Source organism: Nicotiana tomentosiformis, chromosome 8 (assembly GCF_000390325.3).
Source record: "Nicotiana tomentosiformis chromosome 8, ASM39032v3, whole genome shotgun sequence".
NCBI classification, from domain to species: Eukaryota; Viridiplantae; Streptophyta; class Magnoliopsida; order Solanales; family Solanaceae; genus Nicotiana; species Nicotiana tomentosiformis.
In genome coordinates, this window is record NC_090819.1 from 1097094 (window position 1) to 1115258 (window position 18165).

The window sequence follows — 18165 nt, forward strand, 5'->3', positions numbered from 1 at the left end:
TCATCTTGCTTGTTTATAAATCATTCTCTACTTAATTTGGTTTGTATTTCATTCCTTTTTTACAGTCAATATTCGATATATTTCTACTTATTTTTTCGATTTGTACCAAGTTATACTAAGTATCTTTAGAACTACGTATAAATTCAACTCTATCCATTTTTTGGGTAAACAAAGTCATTTTCTAATGTCATTATAATGATCATTTATTCATTTATTCACTTCAAATGTTGACATCGTTTAGAAAAAAAAATCATGCATATGTCACGAGTCATCAGTCGTGGAGTGAAGTGTGCGGCTCACGAGGGAAGCAAAAGGAAAGCAACGGAAATTCTTCACCTTTTTGAGAGAAATTCTTTTGATTATGTATTGAATATAGATATATGTACTGAAAGGTGACTTTACTATTATAGTGAGTCTTGGCAGTTTCCTCACAACTAGGTCTTTTGTTTGGCTCTCCCCAGCGGTCTGCAAAAATAAGTTTTTGACATGCAAAAGCGTATATAACTCAAGTTACTATTATATGTATGGCAATGTGGGAGGACGTTTGGGGGGGGGGGAGGGGGGATAAAAGTCCAAAAAGAATGTAAACAAAATAAACTGACATATAATCTATCTAGGATTTGTTTACTATATTCGAATCTTATTGCAGACAGCTTTACTCATGGCAGAAAGTGAGGAAATTAAAGGGGTAAATTCTTGACCAATCTGCTATTGGCAAAGACCGAGAAAGAGCACGAGCTTCTTCATTTTTCACACGTGTCAAATAAAATTCCTTCTCTTTTCTGTTTTGTCATGTTTCTTTTTTCTTTTTTTTGGTTGCCCTCTTATTCTTCATTACCCACATTAAGATTCAAACTAAGTTGCATTCGCCCGCACAAAAACCAGCAAAAGGGGAAGTCCTCCCTACTAAAATCTTTTTATTTCCGAAGCTCAAACTCAAGAACTTTGGATCCTATTCATGGCACTATAACCCTTAATGATGTCAAATTTCAAATTTTGAGTGACTATAATTTTCTCATAATCTAGTTATTCGAATAGCGTTATGAGTGTTTGTATGATCATTTCATTCAAAAATCAAGTAGTTGAAGAATATATTTTTATTTACTTAATTATACATTTTCTTATAGGTCTGTGAGTCGAATTATTATTTTCTCATGAGCCACACATATGTAAATTCTTATTTATGAAGCTAGTGAAAGTGAGATTTGAATTATAGTCTTTCTGCCTGATAAAGATTATAGTACATAGTTATCGGATATCAATAATTAGATTTTTGCATTTATATATCCACTAGTATTTCTAGGGTTTGAGATAAAAGAGCTGAAACTTTTCCGTTTCCTCTTCATTTCTAAAAGTACTCAGAACTATAGTGAAGTTCATCATATCTATACCCTTTTCATTTCTCATAAAACAGCTCAGCGCTTTCACATACAATCACTGCATTATAATTCACCGCATGAATCAGAGACTGGATGCAAAATTTTGTTAACAATGGAATCAACCTTCCTATTCTTAGCACTGAATTTATTGTACATCTAAATTTATTTACGGGTTTAAAATCTACTATTATATTTATAGAAATCTAAGTGTTCTTTAACATATAAATTTATATTTCGCGCCAAAAATACAGCAGCAATAAACAATATTTGTATTATAATCTCATACTAAGGACAGTCTAGTGCACTAAGCTCTCGTTATATGCGGGATCCGGAGAAGGCGAGACGGGTCTATTGTACGCAGTCTTACCCTGCATTTCTGCAAGAAGCTGTTTTCACGACTCGAATCTGTGACCTCCTAGTCACATGTCAGCAACTTTATCATTTATGTCAAGCTCCCTTCTATTCTATAATCTCATACTATTAGACTATATAAACCAAATGACTCTAAAAGCACTTAGAGTGTGAAAGATCTTACTATTTTCGAGGGGAAGGCACAAGGGGGGCAATAGAACTACATTAGTGGATCATGAAAATGAGAGGAAGCCTGAAGAACTGGAATCATCATCTCCTTTGCTGGGGCTAGCCTTCTTTGGTTTCTTCTTATACACAATGCCACGGGCCTTAGCTTGACACTCTTTCACTTCCCTAAGATACACACGAATCACAGTACTAGCAAATGGATTCGTCTCAGGCGAGCCGCCATTTTCTTCGTAGGCGGCTCGAAGCCTACCGATGAGTGCATCGAGGCTTCCCCAAGCTTGTCTGAGTGGACAAGTACAAGGAGCCGGGGGCTCAGGTTGTCCATAGAACATACAACCTTGTAAGTGAACCTTAGTCTTTCCAAACTGGTCCAGGTACCGAAGAAACTCTAGTACATGGTTGCTATTGCACTGAGATAGCGGAATTGGTTGCCTCTGATTCCTCAAGTACTGATTAAAAGTATTCCAATCTCGTCGTTTTTGGGACTCGTATCGACTAGGTGTTGTTATTGATTGATCTCCTGGGGATCTTGATGATCCCTCGGCCAAATCTTTGCCCCTATCACTACTTGACATGACTAGAAGAATTGAAAATTTGATCTAACTTAAATGTGTGAGAAAATTATTGAGAGTTTAAACAAAAGGTTTGAAGGAAACAGATGAAAATAGGAGGAATGAAAACTGTTGAAATCATATCAAATGGACCTATTGAGTTGACAAGAAATGGGCCACATGAGTTGCTTTCTAGCTGCTTCATCATATGTTTTATTAGCCTTTTTCATAAAAAGAATTGTTTAACATTACCATTATCTATACGTTTTCTGATAATCTACAATTATTGTATGTAATTTTGTCAATATTATCTATCACTAATTTCCACAACGTGATCTCAATTAGTATCTTTTTAAAAGGGATAGCGACGCAGTAATCCCACTAATTATATTGCTCTAGCTGTATTTGAATTTTGGTAATCTTGAAAACTACATAAATACATGTGAAACATGTCATTTTTTGACTGGTGCAAAAACAAAACAAAAGAAGAAAGAAAAGCTGGTGCTAACGTTTTTCACCCTAATTATACAATTGTTTGACACCCTAATTATATAATTGTTTGACTAGCTAAATAAAAGAACAATCCGGTGTACTAAGCTCGTGCTATGTGCGAGGTCTGAGGAAGGGCCAGACTACAAGGGTCTATTGTACGCAGTCTTATCCTACATTTCTGCAAGAGGTTGTTTTCAAGGCTTGAACCCGTCAGTGGTGTACGCAAGATTTTTCGTAAACGGTATCACAATTTTAAATAGTGAGCAAATAACCATTCACTTGTAACAACACCATATTAAAAATAATATCGTTCAAATCATACTAATAGAACACAACTCATGTATAATACTACAACTCTTATCGATGAATTTTCATTTTGAATTTGAAATGTATTCAAGATAACCTCATTAAAAATATATTTTTTTTATAAAGAACCAAACAATCACACAAAAAATTCATCGTTCACTTGATTCCACAAATCGTTCTTAATCAATTTTATGGCGAGAGAGTAAATGAAAGGAGAAAAAAAGAAGAAAAAATAGCTAAACAACTTGGAATATCAGCCAAATAATTTATTATCCCTAGATTAACGAAGTTTGACTCTTAACACGTTGGATTAACGCTCTTAACACCTATCGTTCAAACTCCACCAAACATCTCCTAAAAGAGGAGCAGCGCTTGACCAAATGTGCCACATAGCTATTAATGTCAAGTGATGTCATTTTTACTGTATTTAATCTGTTTCTGTTTCTGTATTTTAATTATATATACATCTTTAATAAAATTTTCTGGCGTCTATGATAGATCCGCTTCTGTAACCTGTAACCTTCTGATCACGTGACTAGCTAAATAGAAGAATTAAAATAATGGAAGGAAAATTAAGGACCAATAAGTCTCATTAGTACTTGAGTGATCAGCAGACATATCGACCTAAATTCTTCAGCATAATTTTTGTTTTGACTGGATTGTAGTGGAAGGTTTGAATATGATATGGATAATACAATCAAGCTACTGATATGTCAAGAAAGAAGTAAATCCGAAAATAGAAAATAGAAAAGATGTGTTTTGCCAATTTATCGATTTGAAGGGTTTTTCATATTAAAATTTGGTGTTATTTATTTTCTTTATTTTCGAGGTTTGTCTCTTTCTCCACATAACAATTACATGTATCTCCTACACTTATTTTGCTCCCATAATTCCATTTTATGTGATATTTTTTTATTAGACTATTTTAAAAAAAATTATATGTGAAATAATTTAACCTTAAATTTTTAATTTTATCCTAAAATATAATTTTATAGTCACACAAATTCATAGCATATTTAAGACCACTAATTTTAAAAGTTTTATAGTAACACAAATATATTAGTAATATATTTGGACGACATGTTAATTTCAAAAATATTTCTTTCTTTCGTTAATTGTGTCCAGTCAAACTTACACCGAAGGAATAACATTTTGGCTGTACTTTTCAGATTTAACTGGAATATTAAGCACTGGATCTCTGCCTAGTATAGAAATATGCTGAGATTATAAGTTAGGATTCTTGATGTTTACATCTGTTATTACACGTATTTTTTGTTGGGGAAAAATAATATCCCGCCCATGAATAATATCCACGATAAATAACAATAACACAAATAACACAAGAGAGTAATAACAATACCAAATCTTTTAACGGGGTAAAATACAATACTCGAGCGGAATAATATAATACAACTATAATATTACAGCTTAGTAGTGTTAAGAGACTACTACAATTTCAAAAGAAATAAACACTCTTTATTTTAAACACATCACTACAATAATACTCTCACTCAATATTTATCTCACAGATTACAATATGTGAATTACTCTCTCTAACTCTTTCCGGCTTCTCTCGATTTTGATGTGTTTGAAATGAACAACGGATGCTCCTATTTACAGTAGAAGCTGATGTCGCTCGTAACCAATCAGATTGGTTTTCTCTTTGCAATTTGCAAGTTGCAGATCTTGTTACCAAATTGGTTAACAAGTCTGCGTTTGTGAAAACTAATTGCACCACTTGATCATTATCTTTTCTTTATTCTTTTTTTTTTGTTTTAATTGAGATGTCCCATAAATCTCTCCCTTAATTTTGATATTTCTTCTTCATTTCAAGTCTTGATCTCTCTCTCTCTCAAAATCTTCAAACTTGAAAAGCGGTGTAAAGATATCTGCAACTTAATTATGAGACTTTACATATTTGAGTTATACTTCCTTATTGGAAACACATTGCCTTTGCGTGTAGCCTCTAGCTATAAGTCTTGCCTTGTGTCTTTTCATCTCTCCAATAACATTCTTCTTTGCCTTATATATTCATTTCAGTCCAATTGCTCGATGACCCTTGGGAAGTATTGTGAACTCCCAAGTGTTGTTATTCTCTATTGACTCGATCTCCTCCTACATGGCTTGTTTCCATCTTTTGTATGTAACACTTTCATCAAAGTTCATTGGTTCACTATCAGCAAAGAGACAATATAAAAATCAAAATTAGTAACTTCTTATGTGCCCTCATAGAGCTCTTGAATGCTCCTCGTCCTTTACGGTTGTTCGTTTGAACTTTCTTGAGAAGAAAGAGATGCAACATTGGTTGGAGAAGGAGATGGAGTTGTATCTTGCATAGATTCCACGGTATCTGGTTCTTTTTTATCACAAAAGTATGGGAGAAAATTATATGAAGTTTCTTCCTGAGCTCCTCAATTCCATGCCAATTCTTCATCAAATTCAACATCGCAACTTACCACCACTTTACCGCTGCTTGGGTTGTATAACTTGTAGCCTTTACAACTCGTATCATAGCCAACAAACACATGCTTGACACTTCGATCGTCAAGTTTCGCTCTTCCTCGGTATGGCACATGAGCATAGGCTATGCTCCCAAAGATTTTCAAGTGCTTAACACTTGTCTTTCTTCCACTTCATACTTCTTAAAGGGTTTGATCTCTAACATTTCTTGTTGGAGACCTGTTGTTCAAATAAACTGCACAAGAAACAGCTTCGGCCCAAAATTCCTTGGGCATACTTTTAGCTTTCAGCATACATTTAACCATATTAAGAATCGTTCGATTCTTTCTCTCTGCAACTCCATTTTGTTGGGGTGAATAAGGTACCGTTAGAAGGCAACGAATTCCATGAGATTGACAGAAGTCATTAAATTCTTTTGAAGTGAATTCACCTCCTCTATCGGACTTTAAAGCTTTTATTTCATAGCCACTTTCTTTCTCTACAAGTACTTTGAAATTTTTAAAAGCAACAAAAACTTTAGATTTTTTGTTTAAGAAATAAACCTAAGTCTTTCTACTAAAGTCGTCAATGAAGAGAGGAAAGTATTTACTTTTACCAAATGAAGGTGGATTGATTGGCCCACACACATTAGTGTGAACAAGTTGGAGTTTGTCCAATATTGACCATATGTTCCTTAAATACGATTTTTTCAAGGAAGTCTGGAGTAGAATATTGAAGTGGCAAGGCATTCATAGACAACTGAAGTCGTGGCAAGAGGAAATAGAATAGGCAAACACTGAGATGAGAAGCAACAACCCTAGTGCTAAAGTGTTTAGAATGACATTTGCGTGTGTGTATATTATATTTGGCAAGAAAGAAATTTTAAAATCTTTTAGAACAAGAAGAGAACTGTGGATGTCATAATTAGACTCCCGATGGAGGACACTTTTTAGAGGAAGTAGAAAATGCAAACTTGAGAATAGGTTAAGAGCTTTGAACCGATATCCTTAGTATTAGCTGAATTTGGTTGTTAGTAGTTGACTAGCTTACTGGGAATTAGGGCTTTGTCCAATCTTCCGTATAGCCAGTTTAGTTTTGTGCTGTACAGTTTTACAACTTGGTAATAAAATTTCTTTATTTACCAAAAAAAAAATACTATATGCCCTGAATAGTTCTCTAGTTAGTAGAAAACAATTTAAATTATATTATGTCACGACCCAAAATCTCACCACAAGCGTCGTGATGACACTTAGTCCCTAAGACTAGGTAAGCTGATTACAATTACATTTCGAGTCATTTGTTTTTGAAACATATAATTTAATACAAGTGTCGAAACCAAAAGCGAAAACAAATATAATAACCTCCCAAGACTGGTAATACTGAGTCACGAACTCTACCTGAATACATGCAATAATCTCAAGGATCGAATATACAATATTGTTCGAATAAGAATTGACAGTACAATAAAATGGAAAGATCAAGGGACTGCGACGGCCAAGCAACTCTATCTTGAATCCTTGCAATCAACACACTAACTCTGTCTGAATCCGATATCTCCAATGTCTGACTCTGCACAAAATGTGCAAAAGTGTAGTACGAGTACACCACAGTCAATACCCAGTAAGTATCAAGACTATTCTCGGTGGAGTAGTGACGAGGTACAGTCATCTGTTTTAAAAGGCGTTTCTGGGGCGAGCCCCACGGCGAGGCGTACCAAAAACGCCCTGGGGCGATGGTGTGGGAAGAAAGTCTCAAGAGGCGTACGCCCCGCAATTTGGAGCGCACGCCCGGGCGTTCGGGGCGTACACCCTTTTTTTAGTAAGGAGTAAGACCCAAAGACTTTTTCAAATTAAAACAAAATTTGTTGAATTAGTCCTTCATATAATACCCAAATTCTCAAAAGTGAGTTTGGTAATTACTCAAAAGTATTAAATTTAAAAGTAAAGACCTTTTTTATTGATTTAAACCCTAATTCATGGTTTTCCCAAATTTTTATCTTGTCTGCTAGTCTACTAATATATCCCAAAAGCAACGAATATTTAATTTTTTTTACAAATACAAAGAGAACTACATTTTTTTTCATAGCAGCAAATTCAAAGTTCAAATTACAGGTTAATCATCCTTTTTATTCCTCCATATAGAAAACTTTATTCTTTTAGACTCAAATTACTTGTGCTTGTAAGTAACGTATAATAGATTGTTTTGATTAGTTTTTTTGTGGGGATGGAGCACACATATATATAGTTTTCTTTAATTTTTATGCAATTTTACCTGTTTGTAAATATTAATTGTCATTATATTATTTTATAAAATATTAAAAATTAAATACCTATGGGGCTTACGCCCCGCTGAGACATATGTAAAACGTCCCGCCTTACGCCTACGCCTTTTAAAACACTGGTACAGTCAAAACACTCAGTAGTCATTTAACCTGTGCAATATAATAATATACAAGGATAATAGAAAACAAATAGCAGTGACAGCAACAAAGATCAATCAGGGATATGAACAACAAGGCAACAAGAACACCATAAATATTGCTCAAACGAATAAGGAAAACAAGTACAACCAATTAATCAAGTCCTTCAAATATACGCCTTTCAAATGTAAGTCCTTCAAATATAAATCTTTCACATATAAATTATTCAAATAAAAATCATTCGATTATAATTCTTTCAAATAAAAGTCATTATGTGACACCTCATTTCATAATCATAAAAACACGGGTCTCAGCCCACTTTTATATTTTTGCTACACCTCGTGCCCATATCTCTATTACAACCGCACGGACAACTCATGTACCAAAATATCAATGTATATAAGATTCGCATGATCAATTTATTTTCAATAGCGTAAGTTTACAATTTTTAAACCTAGTAAGCTGAGAAACTTTATAAACTATATCAATTACCTTTGTTTGTGAACATGAAAAACTTTATAAACTTTTTCAAATAAAACACAGCTGAGAAACTTCTTGGAATCTGCCAGGAAGATAGGTATAATGACACAGTAGGAATCAACACGTTCAGATTTGCACAAAATTTGTACAGGAAAAAATGAGCCAATGTATAATAGAGCTGTAGTAAGCACTGTTGATAAGACCATTATAGTAGAAACATTGACCTTACGATATCATCACCAATTTCTGGAGTTATACTAATGCTTCTTCTTCGTAATCTTCGTGTTTCTGATGTTGATGCACCTTCTGACCTGTGAAACACAGAAACAATAGGGAACTCAGAATTCTCAAAAGGAAAAAAAAAATTCAAAGGGTAACATATAAAAAATAATAATAATATTTGACAATCCTGATATGTTGATTCAGTTATTAACAGGAAACAGGGTGCATTTTACGAGTATAAAAGTTTAGAACCTGCGCATATTTTGACTTAGATGTACACTAGCATTTTTGGTATTACCTCTCCCCATAAAAATATGAAAAGGTAATGTAGTTCTGTTGAGAACAGAAAAAATGAACAAACTGCACATAGTTTTTCCATTTTAAAGAGGTTTTAATTTTACTCTGAGATGGTCTATAAAAAGAGGTAAGAGAATTTCCCATAGCAAAAAAAACAACTGCAGTATCATACTGAAAGCTACAACTGGCTCATGTTGTTTGCCCATGTATTGTTCTCCTTTGCTATCAAAAGTATGTACCCCTTAATTTTAACAGCATGTTGAAAATAGTTTTTGGGTTAGCCGACACCTAAGCATCTCAGTGAATTGCACTAAGGTACAATAAAACAACCAATCTCAAATCAATTGCTGAAGGCATAAATGGATGGGAAAAATTTAAAAGCTTACAACTCATTTTGAGCCCAATATGAATTTAAGTGGCTTAAATTTATCTACAAACTATCGAGAAAATGATCAAAACGGTCCCTAACGTATGAGCTTTGGTTGCACTCGGTAATGTATAAACCTGATGGAAATGATCCTTAATGTATCCTAATCCCTATAAGTAAAGAAATTTGCTACTTTTTCTGTCAAAATAAACGGAGTTTTCAGCATGTGCAGTTCAGGTGAGCTAACTACAAAAGAAAGGTGCCTTCTTGGTCGACTTTGCATAAATAATACCCACGGACACACCTACATGATTGGCATTTTTATCCCCACATTTCACTCAATAAAGTATCAAACTCAATCCCAAAAAAACAGATTTCATTAAGAAGCCCAAAGTGTCTCCTGGAAGACTTGGATGAGAAATTGGTAGGAACAATTACAAAAGACCATCACAATTGTGGGGTGAGATAGAGAATGAGAAGTCAATGGAAAATGAACTGGAGTCGAGAAACTTGAAGGTTATTCTTCTCTGGAAGACAAATCTGGAACCCTGAGAAGACATTGATGGGTCAGTGAGTTGCAAAAAGGAGACATCTTTAGTGATCTTAGCATCACCAATAAGGCAATGATTTGGATCAAAGTGGGAACTGAGTCCAATGGAGAACGACAAAATGGAGCACGGGAACAAAGCCAAGAGGAGAAGAAGGAAAGTAGGAAGATTGCTTTGATTAACATTGGTTTGCGTGGGCTCTATTTATGTTGACGGGAAAACGATCGGGTATCGTTAGAGTTTCTCTATAAGCTATTTAACATAATATCAAAGACATCGCATCCATGTAAAGCGTGTGCTAGACCCAAAATCTTTTTTTATAAAGTGAGCTCCCAAAATCATTTGCTGACAGCCTGACATTGCCCATCTGCTTAGTTCAAGTGGCAAAGGTTGAGGGACTTGTGTTCGAGCCCCACGACATGCGAATTAAGCCTGGTATTTTTGTGGAGAAGGGCAGAGGGACTGGCCCATTATATCCGAGTTCTGAATGTTATGGTTGGTCCTAAGGGTTCGCCCCAGACGGATTTCTCAATAGTCAAGAAAAAATCATTTGCTGACATCTCATTTCAGATGTTGACGAAATATGTCCGTTGACAACACAAAGTCACCTACCCACAAAAAGATACCAAGAACTGCCCTGTAGTTTATACTTTTTCTTCTAAATCAAGGCACTCTTTACTCATTATCAGCGTTTCAGAAATTATATACTCATTCACAACACTTCAAATTTTCCAACTCTATCATAATGTTGTACAACAAGAGTGGGTTGCTCTAGTGGTAAGCACCCTCCACTTCCAACCAAGAGGTTGTGAGTTCGAGTTACCCCAAGAGCAAGGTGGGGAGTTCTTAGAGGGAGGGAGCCGAGGGTCTATCGGAAACAGCCTCTTTACCCCAAGGTAGGGGTAAGGTCTGCGTACACACTACCCTCCCCAGACCCCACTAATGGGATTATACTGGGTTGTTGTTGTTGTATCATAATGTTGTACCTTGATGATTGATAAAGAAGTCCGATATCCATACTAGAATTTCGGCCATGATTAACTTCAGAGTAGAATTTCATCAATTATACAATCTCACATGAGATGGCTCGTGAGAAGTCAATGCGACATAAAGTGATCTTAAAGTATAAGATTCGGAACTTATATTCAAGCATCATTGACCTCTTTTATTACTTCTAACCTAAGTGTATGAACCAAAGGGTGTAAACTGGGAGCCACTAAACATGAATGAGAAAAATACCTGATATAGACCAAATAATGGGAGGGCCAAAAGTTACAATATAATTGATTGTGATTTGTAAATTTTGCAGTTATACTGTCAGAGGAAACAGAAAACAGGACTGAATCAGATACCTTGAAGTAGCAACATCATCTGAATAATCCCTGAATGTTTTGTTATCACCACTAACCATGGACCGTCCATGTGCTCTAAATGAAGGATGCTCGGGACTGAAAGAATATACTCCCTCCGTTTCAATTTATGTGAACCTATTTACTTTTTAGTCAGTGCCAAAAATAATGACCTTTTTCCTTATTTGGAAACAATTTACCTTTATGCAATGATTTATAGCCACACAAAATATATGTGCCTCATTTTACACCACAAATTTAAAAGTCTTTTCTATTTTCTTAAACTCTTTGCCCAGTCAAATGGGTTCACATAAATTAAAACGGAGGGAGTAATACAATTGAAACATGAGAAAAAAGAACACAACTACACATTAAGATATTGCACAGCACAGTTCAAGTAAATGCAGATAATAGTCACTTTAATGTTTATTAAATACATAAACATCTAAGTCCCAGTTTATTCATTAGATACACTAGACAGATTCAGGGATTGAAACAAAAACCATGCCAAGCTCTTAAAAATATATGCATATCCTTATCTTCCCTATGGATCAATAAGTTATATCTACAATCTCACATGTCAAGTTACAGTAGAAACTATTCATACAGGAGGTACCCCAAATGTATGCTCTACCATGAGCTGTCAAAGCCGAGTAGCGACTTAAGGTATTGTAACTTGTAACCATCATTTGTCAAAAAAAAGCCTGGAAATTCCTTTCTCAGAGTCTTCTATTACATTAATTCAGGGGGGAAGTATTTTTAGCTTAACACTTTCACTTATAGGAACAATCGCATTCTTTCATGCTTGCTCATCCAATTTCAGAATAATTCCCAGAGAACCAGATATGTGTCACCAATAAGATTCTACTTCTACACTCAATCAAAACTTAGCGACAGCACCAAGGATCACAACATTGCAAGATCATCCTCATCTTCTGACAAGGATCTATGTGTATAGAGTAAAGATAATCGTATAGTAGTGTCTAATATTACAATGGAATTAAATCACATAAAAAGCCAACCAATCAAATTTGACACTCCCGCGACGTTATGCAATATGCAATGCACAAAGAACCCTAATCTTTTTGATAAGTACAAGTGTACAACAACAACCCAGTTAAATCCCACAAGTGGGTCTGGGTAGGGTAGTGAGTACGCAGACCTTACCCCTAACACGAGGGAGTAGAGGGGTTGTTTCCGAAAGACCCTCGGCTCAAGAAGACGAAAAGAGACAAATACATCAGTACCATCAGAAACCATAGAAATAATAACAGCGACATAAGAACCAGAAAATAGATAAAAAGCAATAACAATAACAAGTAAATAAGCCTGATACTATGGAAAACAGGAGAATAGTGTGAACACAACATTAACCACTATCAATCTAAGACGAAACCCTATCAGGCTAGCCTCACACCCGAAGTAGAAAAATGCTCAACTACCTCCTAACCTACAACCCTAATGCTCGACCTCCACACCTTCCTATCAAGGGCCATGTCCTCGGAAATCTGAAACTACGTCATGTCCTGCCTGATCAACTCTCCCCAATACTTCTTAGGCCGCCCTCTACCTCTTCTCGTACCCGCCAAAACCAACTGCTCACACCTCCTTATCGAGGCATCTAGGCTTCTCCTCCGTACGTGCCCGAACCATCTTAGCCTCGCTTCCCGCATTTTATCATCCATAGGAGCCATGCCCACCTTCTCCCGAATAACTTTAATCCTAATCTTATCCGTCCTAGTGTGCCCGGATATCCACCTCAACATTCTCATTTTTGCTATTTTCATCTTCTGGATATGTGAGTTCTTAATTGGCCAACACTCTGCCCCATACAACATGGCTGGTCTAACTACAATATGGTTGGTCTAACTGGCTTTTTGATAAGTACCTTAATCTCAGAACACAAAGACCTCAAACACTCTGTTTTAGAAGCATGTTATCATTTACTTTAAAGCAACCCAACATGATAGATGTGTCTTCAACTATGCCCTACATGACCTGCTCAGCAGCATCGTTCTGATTATCCAATCAAGGATATGTTCACGGCAACAAAGTTTTGGTAACATTGACGTAGAGAAGTGATGCCTTCAGAAAACCTACTAATAAATTTACCTGTGTGTTTCATAACATTCACACCCAAATTCATGTAACATACTGAGAGATGTGCAAGCATGAATAGACCCAAACATGACAGGACTGTGAATAAATATATTATCAGAAGTCCAAAATATTGAAAAATCATGGTACGGAAAAAAAAAGAGTAGAGTCTGGGTCATGAAAAAGAAAACCTTGAACTTGCAGTCCTCGGTTCTGTTATAACTTTCCTGCGACCTCTTCTCCAAACCGTTGTAGCAGTATTAGGTTCACTATGCGACAAACTGGTACAGAAATGATTTAATACGAAAGAAGCAAAATAATACCTTAGTTTCCAAAAGTAATCCAACAAATGGACGCTCAGAATGTTTTACACTCAAAGAGGGTCTCAGTACGAGCTAAATAATACCTCAGTTTTCTGTCAATTGAAGTGTTAGAACGCAACATCATATTCCTCAACGAATATCCAGCAGCGTTTGAGGATGCTTCAAATCTCCTCTGATACTGGAGGATGTCATCTTTCTCAGAACTGTCAAAATGGAAGATCAGTTTAAAATAACAGAATACAACATATAAGTGAGTAACAATCTGTTTCTCCACCAAAGAAAAAGAAATTCTAAGGGAAGTTACAGTATGTCTATGAAGATTCTCATCACGCAACAGAAGAAGAGTACAACAACAACATTACCCATTGTATTCCCACACGTGGGGTCTGGGAAGGTAGTATGAATAGAAGAAGAGTATGAAAACTAAATAGAAAATTCTCATCACACAACAGAAGAAGAGTATAGAAACAAAATCGCAATTGAATATATTCAAAATGAAGAATAATTTCCTTCTAACCTATCAGTATCGTTTCTCTCTGAAACCCCATAGAGGGGGCTGTTCGGCTCCGGAGGTGAATCGCTGGAATCATTTTCTGCAGAATCACTCTCCCCAGCAGCTACGTGGGTTAGGAAAATAGCCTTGGTTGTTCAAGGAATAAGTTGACCAGGAAAACGCATAAGGTCAACAAGTAGCTCCACAGAATTTAGCACAACTAGTATAGACGTGCTTATAAGATTCTTCACACTTGGACGCTCCTTCAGCAGGTAAACCCTGATTTGCGAAACATAAAATTATAATAAGTAAAATACAAGCAGATATGGAAATTAAAGAAATGTTAGCAACAATTCATAGTAACAAGTAGCAAGACAATGTTTAGTCCTAATTTTAGAGATAAACAGAAATGTGCAAGCAAAAATAATTTTCAAGCTCACCACAACTAGCCAGCTTTCAAGACCTACAGTATCTGCAAGTAATTTGAATAATATTGCTCGAGGACGGCATGAGCCATGCTTTATTTGACCCAACATCTGGACATCTCGGTTATCAGAAATGTGAGAGGCTTCATCATGTGAAGCTTTAGCATGACATAGTTCCGAGTTTGGTCGTTTGTAAACATCAGACACCTGTGTAGGAAGTAATACAAGCAACAAAAAAGAAATCACAAATGTCGATAGACCTTAACTTCAACTCTTTTCCCTCTTCTAAGAGTAAAAGTTCAAAACATAACCTACAGATTTCACATGCTCCTACCATTTTAACACTAAAATATTTTCAGTTTGAATTCTTATGCTCCCTCATTAGAAACTAAAATATACATTTTGAATTCTTATTTTACTAAAGGGATAAATGAACTTTTGATCCTTGAGTTATGGTAAATTCTGATTTAGGTTCTCGTGATATTTGGCTAAGCATATTTAGCCTTCAATAAATTAATTGTGTGTTTCTTTATCTCTTTATAACATACAAGTCTCCAATCCTAACTAATGTAAGTGTAACAACAACTTATCCTTAATCCCAACTCTTTATAACATACAAGTCTCCAAACCGGGGATACCGTTCACATGAAAGGTAGCTGCCTATTTCTACTACTTTCTAGGAAACAGGTCAGAAGTATCCCAGAATTGATGTGCTACATCCAAACGCAAGGGGGGCTAGAGAAATTGAGTATGAAAAAGCTATTATAGATATACTATCATTAGCTCTCCACATTAATCACTTTTTCTAATCATTTAACTTCACTACTATCATTAATACAGTAACGGAGTCCTATCCCAAATACTATCGTATCATAAGGATAATACTACAAAACTTCATCTCTCTTCAAATTGAAAAGCTAAATATTTCATTTGCTTGATAAATCCCTATCCATTTCATCCCAGCTGATTCTCGATTTTGTTGCATTTCCTCCGTCAAATTTCAAAATATTTGTATCCGTCATCAGAGTTGGTCATTCCCTCTTCCCAATCACCCATCCGACGACCACCAAAAACCACTTGTTGAATGCCTAAATATCTGCATAGTGAACTACACATGTTAGCATCTCAGAGCTTAAGATGATGTCAACCACTCATAAATTTGATAGTGAAATGCTTACTCTGAGCTCAATACAGTCAAGCAATTGAGAAGTACATCAATTGAGAAGAAATCAGCTGTACCAAGATCCACCCTATTATACACATGACCAAGTTGAAATAAGTAAGTTTTTCCACACTAAAGAAAAGAAGCATTACAAGGAATCTTTAACGAAATATTTGTAAATTTAAATGAAAAAGGTGCAAAGAAAGGCATACCAAACTCTGCACCAATTGTCCTGGAATTCAACATTACTTATGTCATGGAACGATGAAGGCATCACCTTGGAGCCTTTGTCTGCATCATAAAGAGGATCAAACTCCAACGATGAACCCCCCAGCTGCATTCATGTAACACAAATATGAACCTTACCCAATCATGTTAAAGGGAGATTTCAATTCTTTGCAATCAAAAATTTCAGAAAAGAAAAAAGGGGATGAATGAACTAAAATGATCAAGCACAGAATAGAACTAATAACTTCATACAGTTACAACCTGACATAATACCATCTTGTTATAAGGTATTAAGAACTTAAAGGATGATGATTGTAAGTACTCCACTTAATGATTGGTTACTTGCTAAGGAAGCAGAGTGATGGGAACGACAACACTAAACAACGGCAGGACAAAGAAATAATAGGTATTCACCTGCAAATTAGATGAGTTAAATGCGCCTAACCGGCCGATGACATACCATGCCTGGATAACCTGCCATTAGGAGCAAAAGATCTTCCTCAAGTTATCAAACTCAGTAGGCTAAAAGTAAGTCATGTGATGTGAGAACAGAGAAGAAAACAACATACACTGCCGAGAAGGTTAACGTCTTGATCAGATGGTGAGCCGTATAATTCGAACCATATGTACGAATCAAGAGGATTAAAACTGTCAATTCAAGTTAGATGCAGTGAGTGATATATCTTAACATTATAGCAAAGAATAAAAAAGAATATTGCAATAATAGGCAACATTTTCAGTTTAATGATTATATTGTTAACTTAGTGTCATAGCCCAAGTTCATGGCCGAAAAGACCTCACGGACAGCACCGGACCAAGGATTTGATGGGGATGGGTGCACCACTACATCTAACAGACTTGATGCTAGCCATAGAATATGCATAAGGGTGTGATTGGTTCAATGGGTTTTTGGATAAAGGATATTCGAAATAAACCCATCAAAAAGGTAAAGAAAAGGGACACCCTTACTCGAGGAGACGAAAATTTCCCCAAGAGAGTAGTTGCTCAAAAAGCAAACTTTCCAATACTTGAAACTATTTATCCATACTTATTATTATTTCGACACAGTATATTTCATTCACCAATCAGGAACTATGAAAATATTTTCCTTCATACCAAAAACATATACGTTCTGCAAAGACACTCAACTAAAACTACTGAACAATTTATTGTATAAGGGCCTATAAATATCTGCAAAGCATTTGCGGCTTTGTGACAGCTGATGTTAAGAAATATAAAGCACGAATAACAAACCAAAAGGCCATGTATTTGAATTATAATAACTCAGATTAACTCTCCTGATTCACTTTTATATTTAACAGAATGAAGTGCACTACACCAGGGAATTTGAAGAAGACGGAAGATGCATCATGTATGGTCAGAATTTAATTACTCTCTAAAGCTGACTTTGAATGCAAGCACAGATCCTGTTTTAGACTTGTAAAAATTTTGGCCCTTGGTTCGAACTCTGTCTTGGACCTATCAAAATGGAGAAAAGGAATTGAAAGGTATAATTCAAAATTTAATCAATAAAAAGTGGAGTATTTAGAAAAGGATAAAATAGCACCCACCCTTTTCCTCATAAGCTCTGGATTGCCAATACTATCACCAAGCACAGCACGAAGCTCAGTGTCATGCTTACAAGCATCTTCTAACACTCTGAAAAAACAAAAAGAAATGTTGGGAATCCATGTAACATAGAATAGAATAAAATCAAGGGAGAAAGAAAAAGACTTGGCCCAAGCAGGGTAGTTGTGGAGACGTTCATATTCACGTTTCCTCTTCTCCTCCCTGACCTTCAACAGCCTCCGCCCTCTGGCGGTGGTTCCCGACCCTTTGGCACTGCTACTACTAGTAGCATCTGCACTTAAATCTCCCGAATTGAAAAATGAAGCTGCAGCAGCAGTAATCGTCAAACATTCCATCTCCCTCTTTCTAATTGATAGCGAACGACGTGAAGAGACACTCCATAGCGCCGCCACTTGAGGAGGATTAAAGTGGATGAATTGTTGATGTGTAAAAGACATCGGATGCATTCTTAGCTTTAT

General features: G+C 35.8%; 3 protein-coding genes across 3 annotated transcripts; all 3 read right to left on the reverse strand.

Annotated features, from left to right (window-relative positions):
- Positions 1-1546: 1546 nt before the first annotated feature.
- Positions 1547-2594, reverse strand: LOC104117208 (protein LIGHT-DEPENDENT SHORT HYPOCOTYLS 10). The gene has a single exon (XM_070184356.1). It carries the CDS (start codon positions 2492-2494, stop codon positions 1964-1966), a length of 531 nt encoding a protein of 176 aa, XP_070040457.1. The 5' UTR covers positions 2495-2594; the 3' UTR covers positions 1547-1963.
- Positions 2595-8639: 6045 nt separating this feature from the next.
- Positions 8640-14491, reverse strand: LOC104117212 (uncharacterized). Its single transcript, XM_018777959.3, has 5 exons — positions 14327-14491; positions 13893-14012; positions 13678-13767; positions 11393-11488; positions 8640-8917 (listed from the first exon to the last, which is right to left on the reverse strand). The coding sequence occupies exons 2-5, from the start codon at positions 13931-13933 to the stop codon at positions 8812-8814; spliced, it is 333 nt and encodes a 110-aa protein (XP_018633475.1). The 5' UTR covers positions 13934-14012; positions 14327-14491; the 3' UTR covers positions 8640-8811.
- Positions 14492-15471: 980 nt separating this feature from the next.
- Positions 15472-18165, reverse strand: LOC104117210 (uncharacterized). Its single transcript, XM_009628224.4, has 8 exons — positions 17852-18165; positions 17689-17776; positions 17511-17596; positions 16687-16765; positions 16532-16591; positions 16102-16223; positions 15906-15977; positions 15472-15823 (listed from the first exon to the last, which is right to left on the reverse strand). Exons 1-8 carry the CDS (start codon positions 18151-18153, stop codon positions 15721-15723), a joined length of 912 nt encoding a protein of 303 aa, XP_009626519.1. The 5' UTR covers positions 18154-18165; the 3' UTR covers positions 15472-15720.